This window comes from Ascaphus truei, chromosome 10, assembly GCF_040206685.1.
Source record: "Ascaphus truei isolate aAscTru1 chromosome 10, aAscTru1.hap1, whole genome shotgun sequence".
NCBI classification, from domain to species: Eukaryota; Metazoa; Chordata; class Amphibia; order Anura; family Ascaphidae; genus Ascaphus; species Ascaphus truei.
Window position 1 is genome coordinate 27,426,952 of NC_134492.1, and position 22,028 is coordinate 27,448,979.

The 22,028-nt window shown below is 40.6% G+C and overlaps 1 protein-coding gene across 6 annotated transcripts in view; it reads left to right on the forward strand.

The window, feature by feature from the left end:
- The first annotated feature begins 11,520 nt into the window (after positions 1-11,520).
- ELAVL4 (ELAV like RNA binding protein 4) overlaps positions 11,521-22,028 on the forward strand; it is a 50,030-nt gene continuing 39,522 nt past the window's right edge. For 4 of the 6 annotated variants that reach the window (XM_075616300.1, XM_075616304.1, XM_075616306.1 and 1 more), the window contains exon 1: positions 11,521-11,783. In XM_075616300.1, coding sequence (XP_075472415.1) covers positions 11,736-11,783 — 48 coding nt within the window. In that variant the 5' untranslated portion in view covers positions 11,521-11,735. Of the gene's footprint in view, positions 11,784-16,268; positions 16,427-16,900; positions 17,114-22,028 lie in introns of those variants that run through there. The other 2 variants (XM_075616301.1, XM_075616303.1) reach the window with 2 other exon arrangements.

A 22,028-nucleotide genomic window follows, 5' to 3' on the forward strand; every position in this document is an offset into this window, starting at 1 on the left:
GTCTTGATTTTGTATTTCCACTTACTGATTGGTTTATTAGCACCTTTGGTATAATAGCGTAAGATGTGATAATAAAAAAACCTGGCCTGGGTCATCATTGTATAGTATGTCTTTATTTATATAGTGCCAAAAGTGTACTCAGCGCTTCACAAAGAATACAGTACAGAGAATTATAATAATACAATAAGTGCAGCAAAATCAGACAATAGGAAAGGAAATCCCTGCACCGAAGAGCTTACAATCTAAGATGTTTGATGGGAGACTTACAGAGACAGCAGGTGAGGGAATAAGTGCTGTGTATGGCAGTGCTTGGCCACAATGGGTGGTAGGAGTGGCCGAGTGTGGGGTAGTAACCATGAGTGCAGGCTGTTGGGATGCTTAACTAGTGGGGTCATTACACTGTGACCCGGAGTGAGTTGCTATGCTGGACTTGGACCTTTACCAAGTTTAGAAATACTGCATAGCCTTTACCGTAATTACGGTCTCATTGGTGATTTTTTACATCTGCGTATAACACGACTCTTGTTATTTGCAGACAGTCAAGAAGTCCCAGGTACAGAGTCAAGCAAAACCGGCAACTGAGCGTGAAAAATAACAACAACTGCGTTTAAACACCCGCACATTTTTAGACTCTTTGCCTAACGTTTAGTATTAGCACGAGAGTTTTATTGTTGGGAGTATTCCATGTAATGTATAAGCCATGATTCTAATGCATGTCATTATAAATAAAATAAAAAAACAATCACAAAACTACTTTTCTAATCTTGACAGTCACTCAATAAAGGAACCTACCCTGTATAATCAGAATTTTATACCACCCGCCTATAATTTATAAAGTGTCTCCAGGCATAAAGGGCCCATAATTTGCTTTTGAGCAATAATTGCATAATTAAAATGTATTTGTGTCTGAGATGCATGTTTTGTAAACCATTCACCTCCTGCATTTTATAATTGAATAGCAATTCTCACTCGTTGGTGGGTGGAAATCTTTCTGTCTTCAAAATGTTCCACTGATCAGGTTTAATATGGGCAAGTCTCGTTAGTAATTAGTCCTCCTGTGAAGAAATGTGGTTGTTTTCCCCAGGGAGTATATTGTTTATGCATAAAGGATATTTAGCAGTAGTAAATATAAGGTGAAAGAGGTAAGATTTTGATAGATTGCAGTTAACCCTCTCAGTGCAGGAAGTTTCTGGAAGGCATCTAGCGGAGTTAAAACCACATGTGCCGAAGAAGTCTACCCGGCATTGCAACATTGTCTTATCAAGTGTATTAACTTGATTTCCTGGGTCTTCATCTTAATTGCTGAACTAGGTGAATATATATATACAGTGGTTGACAAATCACAAAAAAATCTACTCGCCACCTAGTACCAAACGTGTGCTGCTTGGGCCAATATTTACTCGCCCGGGGGTTAAATCCACTCGCCCGGGGCGAGCAAATGTATAGGTTTGTCGAACACTGTATATATATATATATATATATATATATATATATATATATATATGTGTATATATATATATATATATACATTCGTTCATTTATGGCCTTTATTATGGACATTTTCAATTATCACTGTATTGCACAGTTTATGAATGTTTGTCACATCTAAATTGCTACATTCACTAGTTCATTTAAAGTTTTTTATTTTTATGTTTATATTTTTGTTCACATTATAACACCATTGATATTCCTTACGTCACATTTCACTTTTATTCACTAAATATCACTTTTTTAGTCCCTATTGGTATTCATTAACAAGAGCTAACTTATTTTGTTCTTATAGATATATACATACACATTTTAAGTTATGGTGGGTGAAAAAGGCGACAAAAAAAACCTCCACCGTTAGCATATAGCCAATAAAGAATATCACTTGTGAGCACATTCACATATCTTAGACAGGTCTGCAACCCAGCCTTTCACTATTATCACTTAGCACAAGGGAGCGCAATCTTTTTCCCCTGCGCCCACCTGCCGGCTGTCCTGCTTTCCGCGCGCCCCCCTCCCTCCCTCCTCCTTACCGTGTTTCCTGATATCTGGGCGTCACGGCACAAGACCCCGCAGCATCATTTGACGCTGCGTTGCCATGGTGATGCATCTCCGGATGCCGGCTGAACCACGGTAAATAAGGTTTATGAGGCCTTTGCCGCTTCCCCAGCACTTCATTTATGTGCCTTCGGGAAGCGCTCGTGGCCTCTGTAAACACCGCGCCCCCTGCAGTTAATCTGCAGCAAGGGATTCTGGGACATGACATACAAATGAGCACACAATGTGTAACCTTTTGCCTGAAATCCATTTTTACATGGAACCCTTATAAGCAGATGCTCTGCTGTTCATACAGTTTTTAAACACAGCATGGGATTAGATGCAAAGCCAGTCAAACCACTCACAGACACCTTTAAAAAAAATGTATTCCCTCCCCTGTGAACTCAAGTCGCTTCAGCGGCTTTGGTGCTCTTGCTTGAGACTGTCCTCCTGAAGTCAAACAAGTCCTGTTATTGCTCCAAAGGATCTTCAGCCTGATGGCCAGGAAGTTCTGAGGGTTTCTTGACGACATTCTCTTCTTCTTTTCTTTGGCCAGAAGGCCCGCAAGAAAGTCCAAGTCTTTGGTTTTCGTCCGGAGCCTACTCACCCAGGTCGTTTTCTCTCCGAAGAGAGATGGTGACTAACCGTGCATCACTGCATCTCCTCCACACACACAAACGCAAAGTGCTATGTGTAAAGTGGGTGCTACAGCGACCATAGCAGGACACTGAGTGCTGCATATCTGTGCCGGAGCACCCCAGCTCTTATGGGCCGGGCGGGTTAAAAAATGTCGTCCCCCTTAGCTAGAAGACACAGAAACAACATGAATGAGGGAAGTAAATCTGTAGAATCCAAGGTCTGATGCTGGGAACTGTTCAACGCACCAGTGTGTCACTGCAGAAGGGCATAACCTTGCCCACAGTGAGCTTCACACAGACTGTTCTCTACTAAGAACCCCCCTCCCCCCTCGGAATTTCTCCTGCCAGGGTGCATGGACCCAAGAAATCTTGGGCTCATCCCACCTCTCAACCAGGCCAGAGGACCAAATGTGTGCCACTATCCATCCTACTCCTGCCATAGGTAGGATAGTCACTACACTTTACCTTAGCCAAAAAGCCAAGAGACCACTCAGCTGTTTTGACCTTTATGGGTCTCATCAGTGTGAGGTTGGTTGTACTGGCTTTGCAATTTTCAAGGCTGGGTAGGTTTACCATATACATTTTAAGTTATGGTGGGTGAAAAAGACGACAAAAAACCTCCACCGTTAGCATGTAGCCAATAAATAATATCACTTGTGAGCACATTCACATGTCTTAGACAAGTCTGCAACTCTGCCTTTCACCATTATCACCTAGCATACAGTGCTTTCACTCCAGCAAGGGATTCTGGGAAATGACATGCAAATGGCCACATATCGTTGTCACCTTTTGCCTGAAATCCATTTTTATATTGAACCATTTCACATTATTATATATAATACAACTAATGTTTACTATAAATAGGTGTGCCTTCAAACAATGAAATAACAAACAGCACAATTGTAGAATTGTTATCATGAGAAATCCTGTCTATTTTACACAACATGCTTAGTTGTAATTTTGAATCCACACATTTCGTTTTTATCAAGTTTGACAGCACCACCGCACCTCTGCATCATTTGACCGCACCTGGAGCAGTCACATGAGCCAACTGGTGCCCGGATGGCGTCAATGGAAGTGGAAGGGGCCTCAATTGTTGGATTGCCCTGGAAGCTCTGTCAGATCTGCCACTAGAAAACCTTGCCTTACCTGGCTGGCAGGTGATTAGGCGAAGGTTGCTGATCCTTTTCAATACACCTTTGTATTTTGCTCTACAGTATTTGCGGTTTTCCTGCCAAATATTTTTTTATTGTGTAATATTGGCTCAGCGCAGAAAAAAAAAGACAAGATTGGATGGATTGACCCTTTCTGGTCACAGCTGTCAGAGAGGCAAGCAGCATATTCACAATCTACTGTAATCTACTGAATTACTGATGTATATAGTCCTGCATGTAGCATAACATTAAGACATGATGAAGATATTGTTCTCTTCCTGTTTTAGTGCATGAGCAATGACAAACTCCTGTGTGCCAAACGCACACAACATATGCCTGACTTCATATTCTTAATCACATCACTGAGCTATCTGCTAATGTAATTCAATAACAGATTATGAGGCCAGGCTAATAAGATTATTTTTTTGAATTCACATGCATTAGGTAAAAAACAGAAAAATCGCTTGAAATTAGCTGCGGTTCACAAGGATTTCTGAGGTTTGCGAAGCGCTTTTTTTGTGCTAACCGTGAAGCTGGAATTAAAAAATAAATAAACACACATTTTAAATCTTGGTTTGTTGTGTAAAGGGATTCTTATGTATCAATTTCCCATAGTGACACTTGCTGCCGCATTAAAAAAATATTTGAAACCAGTGATTTCAAATATTTTACAGAGGGTTAGTGTGTAATCCCAACACTGACTCATAAGAGCAGAACAATCAATATATTCGAGCAGTCAAAAACAATATGAGGTGCATACACAGAACATGATTTAGGCTTACAGAATACATCTTATTATCATGCAGTACCTATTACACTGGCAATTCTACCATTTAAAAAAACTGAATAGAAAATTAAATGAAAGCAACAAAGAAACCAGAACAATAGTAATATCTCTCCTGGGGACTGCCCCAGGACTGGCAGTGGACACCACCATGAAAATGTTTGAGTCCTCTATTCCTCTCTTAAAGCTGCAGACCAATCAATATCCTACATTTTTTTATTTAAACAAATCAGTTCTGTACTAAGAGAATATACTTGTAGCATTTTTTTTAAAAAACAATTCAATTAAATGTTTAATGTATTATAATTTAACAAGCATTTTTTGTTTCTATAGCAACCATTTAGAAACTTACATCCCCTTCCTCTTCTGAAACAAGCTATGACACACCCCTTTTTGAGCCCTTCTCTCTCTCTAGCAGTGCACCAATTGTATCTAGTGACTGCCCGGTCACATGATCTTCCCCACAGAACTTTGCATCTTTGGTCCTCTTCTGTTGCACTGACAGCCATTTAGTGAACCCCCGAGCCGAATCATCATCAATCGGTCACAGGAGAACAGATTAGTCGGAAATTTGGCTAATTACTTATCATTGTGTGGATTGTATTGATGCACGTATTAAAGGATTTTTTTTTTTAAATACGACAGCTTGAACTGCTGCTTTAAAAAGAAGGTTTAGAAAGAAGCTTTCAGGTACCCTGAAGTGAGTTAAAATTAGTCAAGAACTTTCTCCTGGATGTATGAAGCTTGTTAATATATTGTCCCCACTTAAGTTCTAATTTTTGTATATGTCCAATCGCATCTGCCATTCATTTGTACAATTCTGCCTGTAAGCAAAATAGTTGGAAGAGTCCTCTTCTATAGCCCAAGAATCAGAAGATTATTTTTGAGCAACTTAAGTGACTTCAAATAATGTATTCTTTTATTATAAAAGCATAAAACATCCACGACTGAGACACTGATTGAGCCACCTGTGCTGAAGCAGGGATATCCTGAAAACCTGACCTGTTGGTGGCCCTTGAGGACTAGAGTGGGCCACCCCTAGAACATTTATTTTCCTTTTTTTCACCAGGACTCCGCGTTCTTCCATCCAGGCTGATATTGTAACCCTACGGAATATCACCTACCTACAAATATGTAGTCAGATGTATAGCACAGTTAATATTAGAAGTGACACATTATTTCCTTTGTTTCCCCATACAGCTGAGATCCATTCTGGGTAAAAACAAAAAAACATGTCCCATGTGTATTGGGAATGAGATAGAAAGTGCAGCTATTTATTCTAATTTGTTGGAGAGAAGGCTATTGACTTCCTTGTTACAACACAGATACGCTGTTATTATCATGCACAAGGTACACCGTCAACATTACCCCTGCAGAGCCACCAGTGGAAGATGAGTCCAGGAAAGCGGTTAACTCCATTATAATGATACATTGCGGCTATTGTGATAAAAAGTTCACCAAGTCTACAAATACTGGAGCTAATACACAAAAGTTAGGCAAAATTCTTCTTATGATGCTAGTCAAATATTATTCATCAGTGATGTAATTTTATACATGTGATCTGCACTCAGCGCTGGAGGCTTTTTAATGCTATGCAAATTAAAATGAGGCATGTTTTATGCAGATCTGGGGATCCCCCCGGACCGGCAATTAAAAATTAAGGCATTGTACATGAAGTAAGAGATTTGCCTTGGTTTTTTTTTAGAAGGATATGTTGGTAAAAGCTCATTCTGATCAATCTGTCCAGCTACTGTACAAAAATGGGCAAAATATGGCATTAGATGAATCAAAGAAGATTTTAATAAATAGCCACATCCATGAAAAAGTCTATTTGTGAAAGTCCCCCAGATGCTCAGATTTTCTTTTAAAAGGAATCCACTGAGATCAATGGAATTCTGTCCCTATGATAATTTTGGCGCAGTTTTTCATGCACTGGTATTGACGCAGTTTTGCACACAAGGAGACTTTTAAGAAATAGACTCACGAATTCTTAGCAAAAGAAGGGTAAGTGCAACTTTCAATCCTACATTTTAAATGCTAATAAGCACTTTATATTCTGAAACAAACATTAGAACAGTTGTAGTCATGTACTAAAGGAAGACATGGCGTAAAGGAAAATATGAATTGAAGTTTCCCCATCGTGATGGACTTCCCAAAAGATGCGTTTTGCACATTTGGAGATCTAGATCCAAGGTAACAAATAACAAAAATGTATAAGACCAATGGGATTCCAGTAGTTTGATAACGGGGGTGCCATGGATTTGCCCCGTCTTTTTTAGACAGGAGATATCTGACACCCTTTATTATACCTCAAAATATTAAATGGTCTTAAAAGCAGCACAGGCTTCTCAAGTTGCTTTAATTTGCCCTCAAAATTGAAAAACAATAATAAAAAAAGAAAGAAAGAAAGAAAGAAAAGAAAAGGGGGGGGGGGCTTTCTGTAACTGGAACATTAGTCAATGATCCCCACTGTCAGTGGAAGGAATCCTTTCAGTCTGATGAACCTTTAGTACACTTTGCTAAGTGGGGCTGTGGCTTTAAGAGGCTGAGAAAAGTCTCTTTACAACAGTTCTGTTGCACTTAGCACTGCAGCGAGGCAGATGGTGCAATGTCAAAGGGGAATTGTTATTATTGATCAGCTAAAGCATCCTGAGAGCGGATGGGTGAGGAGTAGTGGAATAGATTCGTTTTCGTGGCTTCCTTGTGTCCTTGGCCTCCACTGATACATTAACCCCTTTGCTACCATAGAGGAGACTAATGCATTGTGCTACAAAGTGTCACAGGCACCGCTGCTCTGTCATCAAAGAGCTTCAACTGGGTAGAATAAATTTAATTACGTTTTACTCCCACAAAGGGAGATAGGTGGTGACCACACGCTACTTCTTTAAATCATTTCCATTTTTAACATGGGCAAAACATTTGCTTTGTAGTTTTTAATAAAATAATTTGGTGCCCCCATCGCTTCCTCTGCCTCTCCCTAGTAACTGTGAAAGAGACAGACTTTCTATTACTGAGAGTCTCACTATCAATGGGAAAGGGTCTAAAAGAGGTGGGCAATTCCAGTCGTCAAAGGGCCACCAACAGGTCAGGTTTTCACGTTATCCTTGCTTCAGCACAGGTGGCTCAATCAGTGACTCAGTCTTTGGCCGAGCCACTAATTGAGCCACCTGTGCTGAAGCAGGGATATCCTGAAAACTTGATCTGTTGGTGGCCCTTGAGGACTGGAGTTCCCCATCCCTGGTCTAAAAGGTGGTGTTGCAAGGAACATGTCCGCCTCTGCCATTCCCAGACTGGTTCTTTACTAACTGTATAAGTTGAAGCTCCCTCTTCTGAGCCTTTTATTCATAGCGCAGATGGAACAATACAGTATGTATTTATAGGCGATAAGTGAAATCCCATTGGAATTTTGGAGGCTGTATACTGTACCAAGCTCCAGAATGGCACATCTTGATGCGTATTAAACGTTTATTATTGTTTCTCAAATGTAGGAAATGTATTTCATATCTCTCTGATACAGATCTGTTTACAAGAGACATTTATGCCACCTTAGACCTGGTGGGGAAGAAAGATGTAAACCTCAACATATCTCACTATGATATTCCTTCTAGTGCTCCATATAACCTCTCACTATAATTCTTCCTTCATATAACTGCTCCCTATAACTCCCCCTATTGCTCCATATAACTGTTCCCTAAATTCCTCCTATTACACCATATAATAGCTCCCAATAACTCCTCCTTTTACCCCATGTAACTGCTCCTTATAACATCCTATTACCCATATAACTGCTCCTTATAACTCCTCCTATTCCTCCATATAACTGCTCCCTATAACTCCATAACTCCTCCTTTTACACCTTATAACCACTCCCTATAACCCCTCCTTTTGCTCCATATAACCGCTCCCTATAACTCCTCCTTTTACGCCTTATAACTCCTCCTTTTGCTCCATATAACCACTCCCTATAATTCTTCCGGTTGCTTCACATACCACTCCTCAAAGTGTTTACCAATGTGATCAGAATAAGATCACATTACCTGGGTATTTCCGTGCTGGGAGAGCTGCGCCTTGCCTTTTAGTATTAAATAATCCCTGTGTTTTTATTTTCATACATCGCCCCTGTAGTGCTAACTAAACCTGAACAAAACCTGCGCTGCTGCTTTCCAAGCAGCAGCGTTACGCTGGTGATGGCGTCCTCTGCATGTACCCACGAACCCGTGACTTGTTCTATAACCAACTTCGTTTCCTGTAGGAAAACCTGCATGTTTTCCTAAGCACACTTACAGGATTTATCTTTCAATTAACTGTTCCATTAAAGTGAAGTGGTAAAATATATGGTTTCATCTCTGAGCTTTGTTTATTCCCTTTGTGATACAAACTTGGTATTTTTTGAGCATCATTTTGAAGGAGCACTTCAACTGTTTCACTAAACATTGCCGCAGAATGCGTTACAGGCCCCTCTGGCTAAGTCGGGGTTTTATAGTAATATCTGTATATATGTAACATTGCATCTATACAGCACCGATCCATGGGGTAGATCCTCAGGAGTTTGTTAATTTTTTACTAATGAAGATAATTACCTAAATAGGTAACGTCCGTTATTTTTCATAAGTTTACCGGGCATCCTCAGAGATAATGCTATGCAAAAGATAACGTTCGTCAGCATAAGTACTGTAACAGCGTTATGTTAGCAGCGTTAAGAGTGATTTGTTTTCATTGTGGAGAGACCCAAGACCCCCCAACAGGTCAGGTTTGAAGGATATCCCAGCTTTAGCATGGGGGGCTCAAATGAAGAAGCAGGAACATCATAAGTTTCATAACTTTATTTCATATATCGCTTTTCTCCCAATGGGACATAAGCGCTTCACCATTACAGTATAGCGCGCGGTATGCAGCACATAGGATTATTACAGCCCCTGAACTTACAATCTATGTTTTTGGTTTTTAGGAAGATAAAGTGACTTGTCCAAGGTCACGAGGAGCTGACACCGGGATTTGAACCAGGGTCCCCTGATTCAAACTCAGGACTGGAGTGGGGAACCCCTGAATTAACTAATACACTGCGCGTGCGCATTGGCAAAACTTTAACGTGCATTGCAATTACCGCATGTGTTAAAGACATGTTACGCTTGTGCGTTACCTGAAGCTAATGCAATTATTGTTATGATAGGGATCATTTTGAAAAATCTCAAACTTTTTAACTTTTTTCATTATTTATAGTTTCCTTCATTTATTTTCATTGTACATTATTAAAAGTGAATTATTAATTATTATTGTAGCGGTTCATCAAGAGTGCTTATAACAGGGATTCTTTTGTATCCCAGTTTTTTTTATATGGACAAACATTATTGTACATACATACATACATTAAAGATTATAAACCACATTAGGTCACACAAGCATATCCTACACTCACTTTAATCACTAAAAACCATACTATAGTTTATGATGTGTTTCAGACATTTATACGATCCATAATATATATTTTTGTCTGACACAACTTTGTTTAAAGAGAAGGTTAAGTCCTATGCTCAGTACAGTCAGGTCCGGACCCAGACAGTACCGTGCCCTGGGCAAGCTAAAAATGTGCCGCCCCTCCTCCTGCCATGACAACATAATATCACACGATGACCTGTTAACATGGAAACACGTTGCCACGTGACATTGGGACGCTCTGACCCCAGCGCCATCTTTAAATGTCTAAGTCCTGCGCAGCCTCGTCACTATCAAGGGACCTTTAAAAATGGTGTGTTGGAGCAGCGGGTGCGGGCACTCCGTCAGTGTCCCACGTGGCCATGCGCCCTTATTGCTGATGCCATTCCGAGTCCAGGACGTGCCCGCCACTTTGAAGCTCCATCTTTAAATGTCCTTTGACATTGATGAGGTTGAGCAGGACTTGGACATTTAAAGATGGCGTCGGGTTGGGAGCGCACTGTTCCCCTTTTCTGTTGGCACCCCGGGCAGGTGCCCAGCCAGCCTGTCCCTTAATCCGGCCCTGAGTACATTGCTTGTAGGCTATTCGCAGAAATAACCCTATGATAATCATGGATCGGGATGTGAGTAACGGCAGGTTTTGATGTGACCTAATTATCGTAACGTTATTTCCTTGCGCTAGCATGGATGGATGTTTGAGGATATGCAATGTTAGGTTAACAGCTCCCTAGGTTACGATTTGCTTGCGCGTAAGCCAGATGCCCATTAACATTTACGAACGCGATATTTTTCACGTTAACGCGCGGCATCGTAATGCAAAACACCTTTGTGGACTTGTGTTACGGGTATCGATACTCTAAGTGGTGGAAACATAGCGATAAAACATTTAACGGACTGCTGACTCATCTATGTGAGCAGCAAAGGCAGGGAGCTCCAGTACAACAGCTTCATCACACCACAATGTACACGCTAATAAAATTAATCCCTGCTCCGAAGAGCTTACAATCTAAGAGCTGTATTGGGAAACTTCCTGCGACATTGTGTTTTTTTTTTGTAGGCTAGCTAAAGGGCCACAATGGCTATGGTGTAAATGGGGCGTGAGGCGGGTGTAGCAGGACTTGATGTCTCCGGCAGTGGGGCAAGTTGCGAGACTACGGCTGCCCCAGTGCGGGAGGAAGCATGGACTCCCCTCCACAGCGATGTTGTGGCAGCACTGTCTCCTGAGCTGCAACATTTTGCTTTTTCAGCTGCAGCTCTGGAGTCCTGCTTCGTCTGGCTGCTGTACAGATGTTTGCAGGACTCCGGAGCCGCAGCTGAAAAAGCAAAGAAGGCCAGGCTATTAATACACCTGTTTCAGCACATCCCACCAACAAACTCCAGGTCTTCTTCTGCTCAAGGTTATTTGCATCTGTGCGCACCGAGCACCTGGTGGTGACGCTTTGAATTGTTACTTTGAAAGAATACTTTTAATACCAGCCATGTTTGTGGCAGTGTAGCCTTGCAAGAGAGCAGTCCGTGCTGCTGGTTCCATCCCTACTCTGTGTGTGTCTGATCAGGGAGAAAATCGAGTGCACTGAATAGATGCTCTAATGTGTGAACTCTAGGGAAACCTCGTATTGACTATCTCGGAAAGAAACAGTCGGGCAGACCCTTTTGCAGACGGAGCTTAGCAAAGGCTCCTTTTTGTTTCTCTCTGGCAAGATGTTTGAAATCACCAGGACCCTTAATGCTGCTTTATTAAATAACGAGGTAACATTTTACTTTTTACGCGAGCCTAACATTTTTGCTGCTGTTCAATTTACTGTCGTATTGAAGAATCCTTTTCATATTTTTCCCACGGAAGACCAAATAACCTGGTATTTATATTTAAATTGTTTATTTTCATTTTTCATGCTTTTGGGGAAAATCAAGATATATATATATATTTTTTTTGCTTTCATGCGCTTTTAACCCTTTCGATGCCAGAGGGGCCAGCAACGTATTCTGTAATTGCCCCCTCTGGCAACAAAGGGATTGATGAGTGTTTCAACCAACTGCTGTTGCCTATGATGGTACCGAGTAAGGCTTGCAAGCTGCCAAAAGTAGGTAGTTATTAATGCTGAATTGGCTTGTGATGTAGCCCGTCTGGACTATAAGTGAGCGATGCTGCCGACTGCTTTTGATGTTAACATACCCTTAACCTTTGGGAAGGATGTGTGCTGGAGGAAGGTTGTGTGATACTTTTTAACCCCATCCCTTTTACATGCATCTGCCGCTAGTGGGTTGCAAGGTTGCTCATTTAGGGTAAGCAAATCTAATCACCCCTCTTGTTTCATTTTGGCTGCTTGGCTTTGGACACGTTCTGTCTCCTTTTGTGTTTCCTGTACAGTATGTGTATTGTATAGTGCATTGTTTTCTTAACACGGGGGGTCCTGGCAAGCTTGGGAAGGTTCATGTTTTCCACATCTCACCCTCTCTGGTGTAGATTACAGTGTAGAACAGGGGCGCCGCTCAACTCCAGTCAAAGGCTGAGCCACTGATTGAGCCACCTGGGCGGTAGCAGGGACCGATTGAGCCACCTGTGCTGTAGCAGGGACTGATTGAGTCACCTGTGCTGAAGCAGGGACTGATTGGGCCACCTGTGCTGAAGCTGGGATATCCTTAAAACCTGACCTGTTGTGGGGGGATCTTGAGGACTGGAGTTGAACACGCCTGGTGTAGAAAATGCAGCACTAAGCTTGATGTTATCTTCAGCGATGGGCACTCTACTTATCATTTTGCAACTACTGTGTCATTTAATAATATGCAAGTTTAGGAAAAGTTAGGAAATGTGCATTATTTGTATGAGCTGTGCAGTAGACTAGTAAAGGTGTGCCAGATGTGAGGTGCAGTGTAAGTTGCTTTTGCAGACAAAGCAGAAATATCTCATTGATTCACAGCGATTTCTGGTTTTGCACACCTGGTTTTTGAACATTTATTCGTAGTGGTTGAGAAAGTTCTGAATTGCAGAGAAACTGGAAGCATGTGATGTTACTGGCTCCCATTCTCCTCCAGTGTTAACACAGGCAGCAAAAGACACCTTCTCTGGTTGTGTAATAACACTGAAAAACAATACTACTCCTCCATTTGCAGCTAACCACCTACTGCTGGAGGGGGCTTCAAGAATTTCAGGGCCCCTCCTGTAACCAAAATGGTGAAAAGAACCAGTAAAAACACTGGCAAGAAATGTTTCAGCTTCACAAAGGACACTACGCTTCCATATACATTAACTTCCAATTAGTACTAGGAATGTTTCACAAGTATCAATACAGCTTTGCAGCACATATTTATAAATACATACGGGTTACATGCAGATTTTACATGGCAAAATATATCAATGTTATATATATATTCAAACAGATGTATGTGTGGGTATGTGTATACATACAAGACAAAGGCTGTTAAAGTTAATGGATGAGTAAAAATGTAATTGTTTGTTATCTGCCAATAAATTACGTGTGCATTACATACAAATTGATATTACTGTATATGGTGTTTCTTGTAGTTTTAGGTGTTTTTTATCCTCAGCTGCATGTCACTGGAATGTTCAGAGGCTGACTGTGTGTCTTCTGGTGTTATATTGGTCAAATCTCAGAGTTTTTTGCCATTAAGAGCAGATTCAGCAGAAATGATAGATTTTGCAAATGTATATGTGTTGATGATGTACTAAATAAGTAAATAAAATGTAGACATGCAGTAGGACAAAATATCTGTTGCAGAAAGAAGCTATCCCGATTAATATACAATAAACACACGCAATAGTTGTGATAGCATGTACATATATATTATATATCACATTGCATTGCAGGTCGCCCAAGTGGTTAATTAGTAGCTTTAGACTGGACACACAGCGCCACCACTGTATGTACAGATATGATACAGGCACCTAACCCCACAACATCCCACGATATACCCAGTTTCCTTTTCTTAAAGGCCACCTGAGGCCCCCTGAAAATGAATATACCGTAAAATGAAGCAATTCTGAGTATGACTGTGCACTCATTCTCCTCAGAAAACTGACACCGAATAATATTTTCTGAAGATCTCCAAAAATGTTGACATTGATCCCCACTGTTCCCACACTAAATCCTTCTGCTCGAGCCGCAGAGTCCCATGGTGTATATTAATTGGACATTCTTTTTAATCTATGAAGGAGGGAAGAAGTACTGTATATGAAGATACTCATCACCATTATATAAAGCACCATGTTTGTTGTTGGTGGGAGGGCAACATTCCCCCCCCCTCCCTCTCCAAATTATCAATGCCCGTGTAAGTTTCTCATACACCATCCACATAACTCTTTCCACATTGACTGGGAATGATCTTCAGAAGGAGCTTTGTTCTAATGATGACTGGGAAGTGTATCTGTCCTGAGCCCCCCTTCCCCCCTCCCCACTCCTCTCCTCACTCCCCAGTGATGCTTTGGTGCTGGAGTACAATACACTGCTACTTTATTATTGGAATGCATTAAACAGTCTTCTTCCTATCACATCTGGCTCACCCATTCTGTTGAGGCAGTTTGTCCTCCTCAGCATTTCTGCAGAACGCCGGTTGAAGTAGCAGCTCAATCGGGACAGAGAATCCCTTATACTGCAGATGTTTTTGCACATTACACTGCTCCTGTTACATCTCTGAGCCCGCAGGCAAGTTATTAAATATAAATGTGTCCAGAAATCAAAGTCATGGAATGAAAGCAGGGGAAAAGGTACTCAACATCTTAACCCTTTGCGGCCAGATGCACGGCAAGGGGTTACATCGACCTTGAAAAAGAAAAGAGGTTTCCCAGAAAATCGCCAGGAGTTTCCAACTGATAACCAGATTGACTGCAACACATCGCAATCCAAGTTGCTTTTAATGATTGCTTTTTATTGCATACTTTCCCTATATAATCATTTCACTCACATTCAATCCTCTAGCAACACAGCCTCTTGTTTATGTACAGGAGCAAACTGCTGCATTTTATTTTTACCTATCAAATACAGGCAGCTCAGAACAGAAAGGCCGGGGTCACCATAGACAGCAAAACAGTGTTTATTATCAGGAGACATAGAACATCTGCTTCTTCAAACCAAATCTCTTTTTATTCATCTTTACAGTTTCAACCGCAGTTATTTGGTCCTAAAGGAAGTGGTCCTACTCGTTACCTCACCGTCAAATCGCCCCACATCATTTTTTTTTTAATCCCTGCTATTGTCCAGAATAAACTGTTGAAATGTTATTTTTTTCTGCAGCCCCCTACGGCAGTGATGTAGTTAAGGAAATAAGGCTCCCTCTATAAAATCCGTTCCCCAGCATGTTGTTTCTAAACTCCCGTCGTTCAGAGTTAGACTTTGGGCCTACATTTGGAAACCATATATTGAATGAACATCTCCATCAAATCGCCACGCAGCGCAATGCTGTCAGCATAGACACGGGCAAAAAAATAGATTAAAATGGTAGTATGAGTGCCGCTTAAGTTCAGGTCATCAGTATGGCTAGGATCCAAGCCGGTCTTTCTTCAGACAGTGATACCAAAGTTGCTAACAAAGCAGAAAATGGAAATATATAATGCCACCCAGACCTTCTTTTCCTCCCCTCCCACCCCGGCGGCGGCGGCTGCAGCAGCAAAGAGGTTTATTTTTCCTTTGGTACAACTCCAGTATTGTATGCTAGGTTGTATTAGTACAGTTTGCATGCTGGATGTGACCTGTGAACCGGTTTTCCGCAGATAATTGGAACGTGTGCACATTTCCCCAGCTGGTCCTTAATTACAAGACACAAGGAACATTTCAGCGACAGTCACCAAGTCATTAACCCCCCAGAGTCTGCCAGCCAACATATGTCAAAGCAACGTGGTATAAGCCCCTGTCACAGCAAACAAAGAGTTAATCTCTCCAGTCTGGCAGCAGCCAATTTCAATAGCACCTTGTGTGACACCGCCTTCTTCAGGCCAAACAGCCAATCAGATGCCGGCTTCATCTGACAGATAGTCCCATAAATGCATGCAAGCATCTAGCCAATTTTCAAGCAAGGCTCTATTCAATTTTCCTATCTACACCTTAGTTACGAGAGGCATCAGCACAGTTGTTCTCTCTCTTTTTTTTTTTTTTTTTTTCTTTCTTTTTTTTTTTCCTTTCGTTTTTTTTTATTGACATTTTTCTTTGGTTGTCTTTAATTTTTAAAAAATATATATATATATATTTTTTTTTTTAAGATTTCGTGTTTTTTTTTTTTTTTTTCCTGGAGGTTTGTGGATTCGAAACAAACAGAATATAACAAAAAAAAAAAAACTAAAAACAAAAAAAAAAAAACGCCTCAAAATTTTGGTTGAGTGTTTTTGAGGAGAAAATCCGAAGCCCGGCGAGACTCCATATAATCCTTTAAGAATGGTGATGGTAGGTTATCAAAGCTTGCGTTGAAGTTCCATTCAGTTTTTAAATATCTGTTGTTCCTGTGTCTGCACCTTTTGTTAATACAGTTGTGTTCTGTTGCTTTTGGAATAGAATTGGCTTGTGCAAGGGATTTGTGGTGTGCCAAAATGCTGTATTAGAATGCATTTATTTTTTCAAGGTCATTTCTGTGTCACTCGATAAAATCAGCTCTGTGACCGAAAACTATAGCATGCATATAGTGTGTTCTCTGTTTCTCTGTCTCCGGCTAATCTGCGGTGCTGTGAGGGTTGGTTTGTGCCATTGCATTCCGCACAAAGACTCTCAAAATACCGGGGGGGGAAAAAATGTAGAAAGACCGAACCCTTCTGAAAGGATCTCGCCCGCGCTGCTAATTTCAGTTGCTCTGCGCAGTCGTATGGTAATCTTTCATGAGAGTGATTTATAGGGGTTCGGTAAATGCTGCATATTGTATTTCAGAGAGTTTCCTGCCGTGACCTCATAAAAAGAGGAGGAGGCTCGCGTTTGTTTGAGCGCGCACTGTGTGTGTGTGTCGTTCGTAGCATCGTTTGCAAGCAGTACAGTAAGAAGGAATGTCAGACTTCACATAACGCTCTTTTTGCTTTTGACACTGTGACAAGCTGCAGGGCTCCATCTCTATAGTCACAGATGGAGTGGAACGGCTTGAAGATGGTAAGTGACTTCTAGTGCATTGTACTGTATATATTTTCTTTCTTTTGCAGAATTTCGCCACCTTTTTTTTTTTTTTTTTAATTTCAAACTGCGAGCAATTTTTTATTTTTTTTTAAATTTCAAGTCTGTTTTTTTTTTTGCGTGGATACTCATGCACTCGCACGCCGAAACGCCTCACTGCCGCTTCCGAGGTGTGTTTCAGCCAATCTAGGAGGGTACCTTGACGACTATGCTGTCAATGCATGTCCATCAGGGCATTACTTGATGTTGTGTAATCTTCATTTGAATTACATGTGTCTTAAGACGTATCCGTTTTTTTTCCCAGACTGCTGCTGAAACCTTTGTGCCTTAGAGCCAAAAACGTCTGCCGCAGAAAGCACATATGTTAAATAAGTACAGCTGTCCTTTTTTCTCTTTCTCCCCAACATACACCATGAAACTACTTGACGTTCCTTTTGTGTGGGTTTCTCACAATGGGTGTAAAGTGGCACGCTTGAATCTTGCAACCGTGACAGGCTTGGCATGTCATTGAACACGGCGGGGACACGGAATAATATACCCCCCCCCCCACCACCACCACCACCACCCCCACCCCACCATTCCTACCCCTTAAACCTGTGAGAGACTTTCACCACAAAACACTTTCTCGTTTCTGGAAAACGAGGCTCCCTGCTCCCCATCCAGCCCTCCACCCCCTCCCCCCCCCCCTTTTTTTCTTAAGGAATCGTCTTTGTCTCTCTGCTTGTTTTGATGGGTGTAAAACAAACAAGATTAGACGAGCAACCGAACTGAAAGCTATAGCTGCAAGGGAAAGCTACTGAAAGGTTGCCCGGGAAACAACCAGAGCGGGAGCAGAGATAGGGGAGCAGGTGGCAATCATTTGGGAATATTGCAAGCGGCGTCAAAAAAAGACTGGGGCTACCTCTATTATCTCCTCTCTTCTTTGTGGTAGTCACAACTTTAATTATTCTTTACAGATAGGTGCTAATTACATCTCTGGCACAGATGTACAGTGATTCACAGAACACTATTTTTAAGCATCTGTCCCTTAGTTTAAAAAAAAAAAAAAAAGGGTGTATCTTTTTTTTCTTTCTTTCGCTTTAACCCTACACAACAACTGTCCATTGACAGAATAGAGACATTGTAAGTATTATTACTTTACCCCCCCCCCCCCCAAAAAAATTTTTTTGTGGGGCGAAACACTGGAAATTACAATATTATGTGATTTGGTATTTTGCGATAGGTAGACTTTTATGGGCCAAATCATCACCATCGGCAGTTGATTTTAATGTAATAACAAAGCAGCCGTACGGAGCATTACAAAATAAATGTAATGAAACATTTCTGTGAATTTTTTCTGCAAATGTTGCTTTTAAGAGGAGTCAAAAATGTGAGTTTAGCTTCAACAATGATTTGGGATATATGGATATTCCCGATAGTTTCTAACCAGATAGTTCAGCTGAACGTTTCAATGAAATTGTCACGTTATTTAATCAGGCTTTTCACAACGAACATTTATTATCAAAATTCAACTTTTTTTTCCTCTTTTTTTTTGCCTGACAGTTTGGGGTTTTGAAATGACACTCTAAATCCCAATGAATCCTATCTGTCTTTATGTGGAACTGTCACTTGTCTGCTGTATGAATTTTTGTACAGGGGGATAAATAATAATTGTATTTAATTATGTTGTGGCAGACGTGTTAGAGACAGATTACGCACATGAGATAAAACAACAATACATTTGATCATAACTCATGGTGGGGATTAAAAAAATAATAAACTTTAAAAAATTATTTTCGATATCTTGCCCTTATTTTTATATGTAATAAATAAAGACATGTTCTCGTTTTCTCTAACCATTTGGATTATAATACCTGTTAGTGTTTTGTAGCATCTTGCACATTGACAGTGATAAGAGACTCTGCCCCAATCTGCTCCCTTTGTTAAATGGAGAAATACAGAGAGACATCAGTATAGGGTAACAGTTATCCTATACAGTAATCAAAAGATATATTGCACTTTGCTGCACACAAAACCTCATCCTTTTCATCCTGCCTACTAAATGAATAATGTTATAGAGGATGAAGCTTGTTTTGAAATATGCAGCCAGTTCAAAGAAATGATAATGAATACATTTCTGCTGAATTTCTCCTTTTATTTTAAAATGTATTCTCCTAACACAGACTCTGTCATTTCTGACTTTGTTTCATACCGCAAGACGTATTTGTAAGCATCTCAACATACATATCGCTCTGAAATTTCTAGTGTACAAACTTTATGAATGATTGAAAATGCTAAATTCCTGGCTTATGGAAATGTCAATCCCCGAAAGTGTGTTAAAGGGACAAATTGTGATGAAAAAAGTAAAAAAAAAAAAAAAAAAAACAGCCAGATATGTTGATGCAATGTTGAACCATTTAATTTAGCAAGAATTCTGTGGAATATATACAGCTGATATTTGGGCATTGTTTATTTTTTTTAATTAGGAGATTTATTGCATTTTAACACAAAATTCACAATTGTATAGTATTTCGTTTCCATTTCCTCCTGCCTCAGTCAACACTTCCTGTTCGGCTTTTATAACCACACTGGTCCTTGCGAGCCTGACACTAAACTGACAAAATGTACAATTTTTCTGCTACCTCTCTGATACAAATTCCCTCTGCCCAACCCAGGCCGATAGGTGATTAAATCATACAAGTTATCCCCCCCCCCCCAAATGCTTCAATAAGGAATGCTTAACTTCACTACCTTTGGATTGGGTACATTTCTCACCATAGGGATGTCTCTTATTCTCCCTTTGCCCCAAGCATCAAAAATTAGATTATAAACAGGGATTTTGCTCCCTGATAGAAGCTTTCATGTTTTGGAGAGTAGATTTGTAACCATGTTTCATTGTCTTGACAAAGGACGCTCAATGACAGCCTCTGAAGCGTCTACAGCAGTGTATTTGAGATTACAGGAGGAGAAAGTTGTTAAAAAGGGCACATTATGCAGTGTACTGGAGCACAGGCAGACGAGGCCGATGTCATTGTCTTGGTGTATTGTGATTTGCTCGCAATATACTGTGCAAGTATTACTACGGCGCCCTGGGGGAACAGCTGTAAAACGGGGAGATATATTGTGATAGACGATGCAGGTTTTACAGCTGAAGCCCATGGTAGATTTGAGTTGACTCTGAGATTGTTGTGATACATCATTACCATATCATTGCATGGAAATCACAGAGGTTGTGATATATTGTACAAGCATTGCCGCCGAGATCTATGAAAAATGTGAAAGATATTGTGATATACTGTCGTCTTCCATTGAAACCTTTAGTATATATGTGCACTGTGTATAGATTACTTTGTGTCTCACAGACACTTATAGAGCAATGTTCCATGTACTGTATCCTTCCTGAGGCTGATTAACTACTGGTAAAACTGTAATAGTGCTGTGCACGAGTTGGGTTAGTGTTAGAAAAGCATTCCTGTGTGGGCCCAGATGGACCCTGACCGTTGATATCAGCTGTGTGCCCCGGATGTAGATGTCCTGGTTCCAAGGATGGAATCTGCTCTTTTTTTGTGAAATTAAATCCAATTCCTCTCTGTTTCTTTGTTTCCGAAGAGCTCTGAGTCTTTCAGCAGCCGTTAATTTACATAGTTACCCCCCCATTCCTCCTTTATCTCTTTGTTCATCAAATGCAGGGAGTATCAGCCCCATGATCTTTACATGTCCTGCGTACAACCCATGGTCCGTTTTCCTTGTGACTCGTGGATTGCCATCTTCAGAAGGTGTCCTCTTGAGGCTGCAGGCACACTGTGTGTTTTAGCCAGCTAGGCACATAGAGAAATTACATATAGGGAATTACAGGGCACAGCCCGAAACCTGTCTTTGAATCTGTGGACATCTGCCAAACTGTTCCCTTGCAGGACGTGTACGCTTAAGCATTTGTTTGTCTATGGGATAGCTGTGTATATACGACAGTGGGATGGGTACTGCAATGCAGTATTTTTTCAATGTCATTAGGATGTTTAGGGGTAGGCAGAGTTTGCACCTTACTGGGCGCCATTTCTAAGTGCATGGCAAATTGCCAGTGGCATGTTAGATGGGACGACCAATCCGAAAAGATAAGATGGCTCCGCCCACTTTTATAATGAACCTCAACCATTGACAAGGTTGAATAATTAACCACAAAGGTTGGAAGGGTTAAATGAAGGACCATACCCGGGACTGTTGGGAAGTTCAGCTATTAGTGGTAAAGGTTTTTTTTTTTAGGGTGGGGGATCATTAAAATATCAGTGAGTGAGGTGTGCAAATAGTTGTGCCGTGGATATATAGGGCTCAGCATTATCTCCTGGTTGTTGTTTTTTTACTAACACAAACTCCTTAGAACATGAGATAAAGCTGCTGAATTTTTTTTTCTCAAAGCAATTAACAAATGAATTAAAAATGGCATCGTTATAGGGACGACAATATCTCAACCACTCCGCTTATATCCAAAATATTATATGTGTGTGTGTTCCTCAGTCTAACTAAAGATAATATATAAAGTATTTCTATGCTATAAATCAACGTATCCTACAGAGAACACTGAGACTAATTTACCACCCAGGAAATCACAATATATATATATACTATAGTGACACTGGCGTAGGGGGTGACATTGTAAAGTGTATGATCTTCCTATTGGATAGAAACCATCCCATTGGTTTGAACCTAAATTGATTACATAAAGAGAAAGCTTTCATGTTTAAACTTGTAGTTATTTATTCTGTTAGAACATTAAAGGAGAAATGCTTTTTTTTAAAATAAAGATCCTTTTTTCTTTTTAAACAAGTGCAAGTTTGCTAGTGGTCCTGTGAAGTTTCTAACTGCCCCGAATTAGCCGACTTCAGTCAACGGTTCTGCTATATTTCTCCAGCAGGAAGAC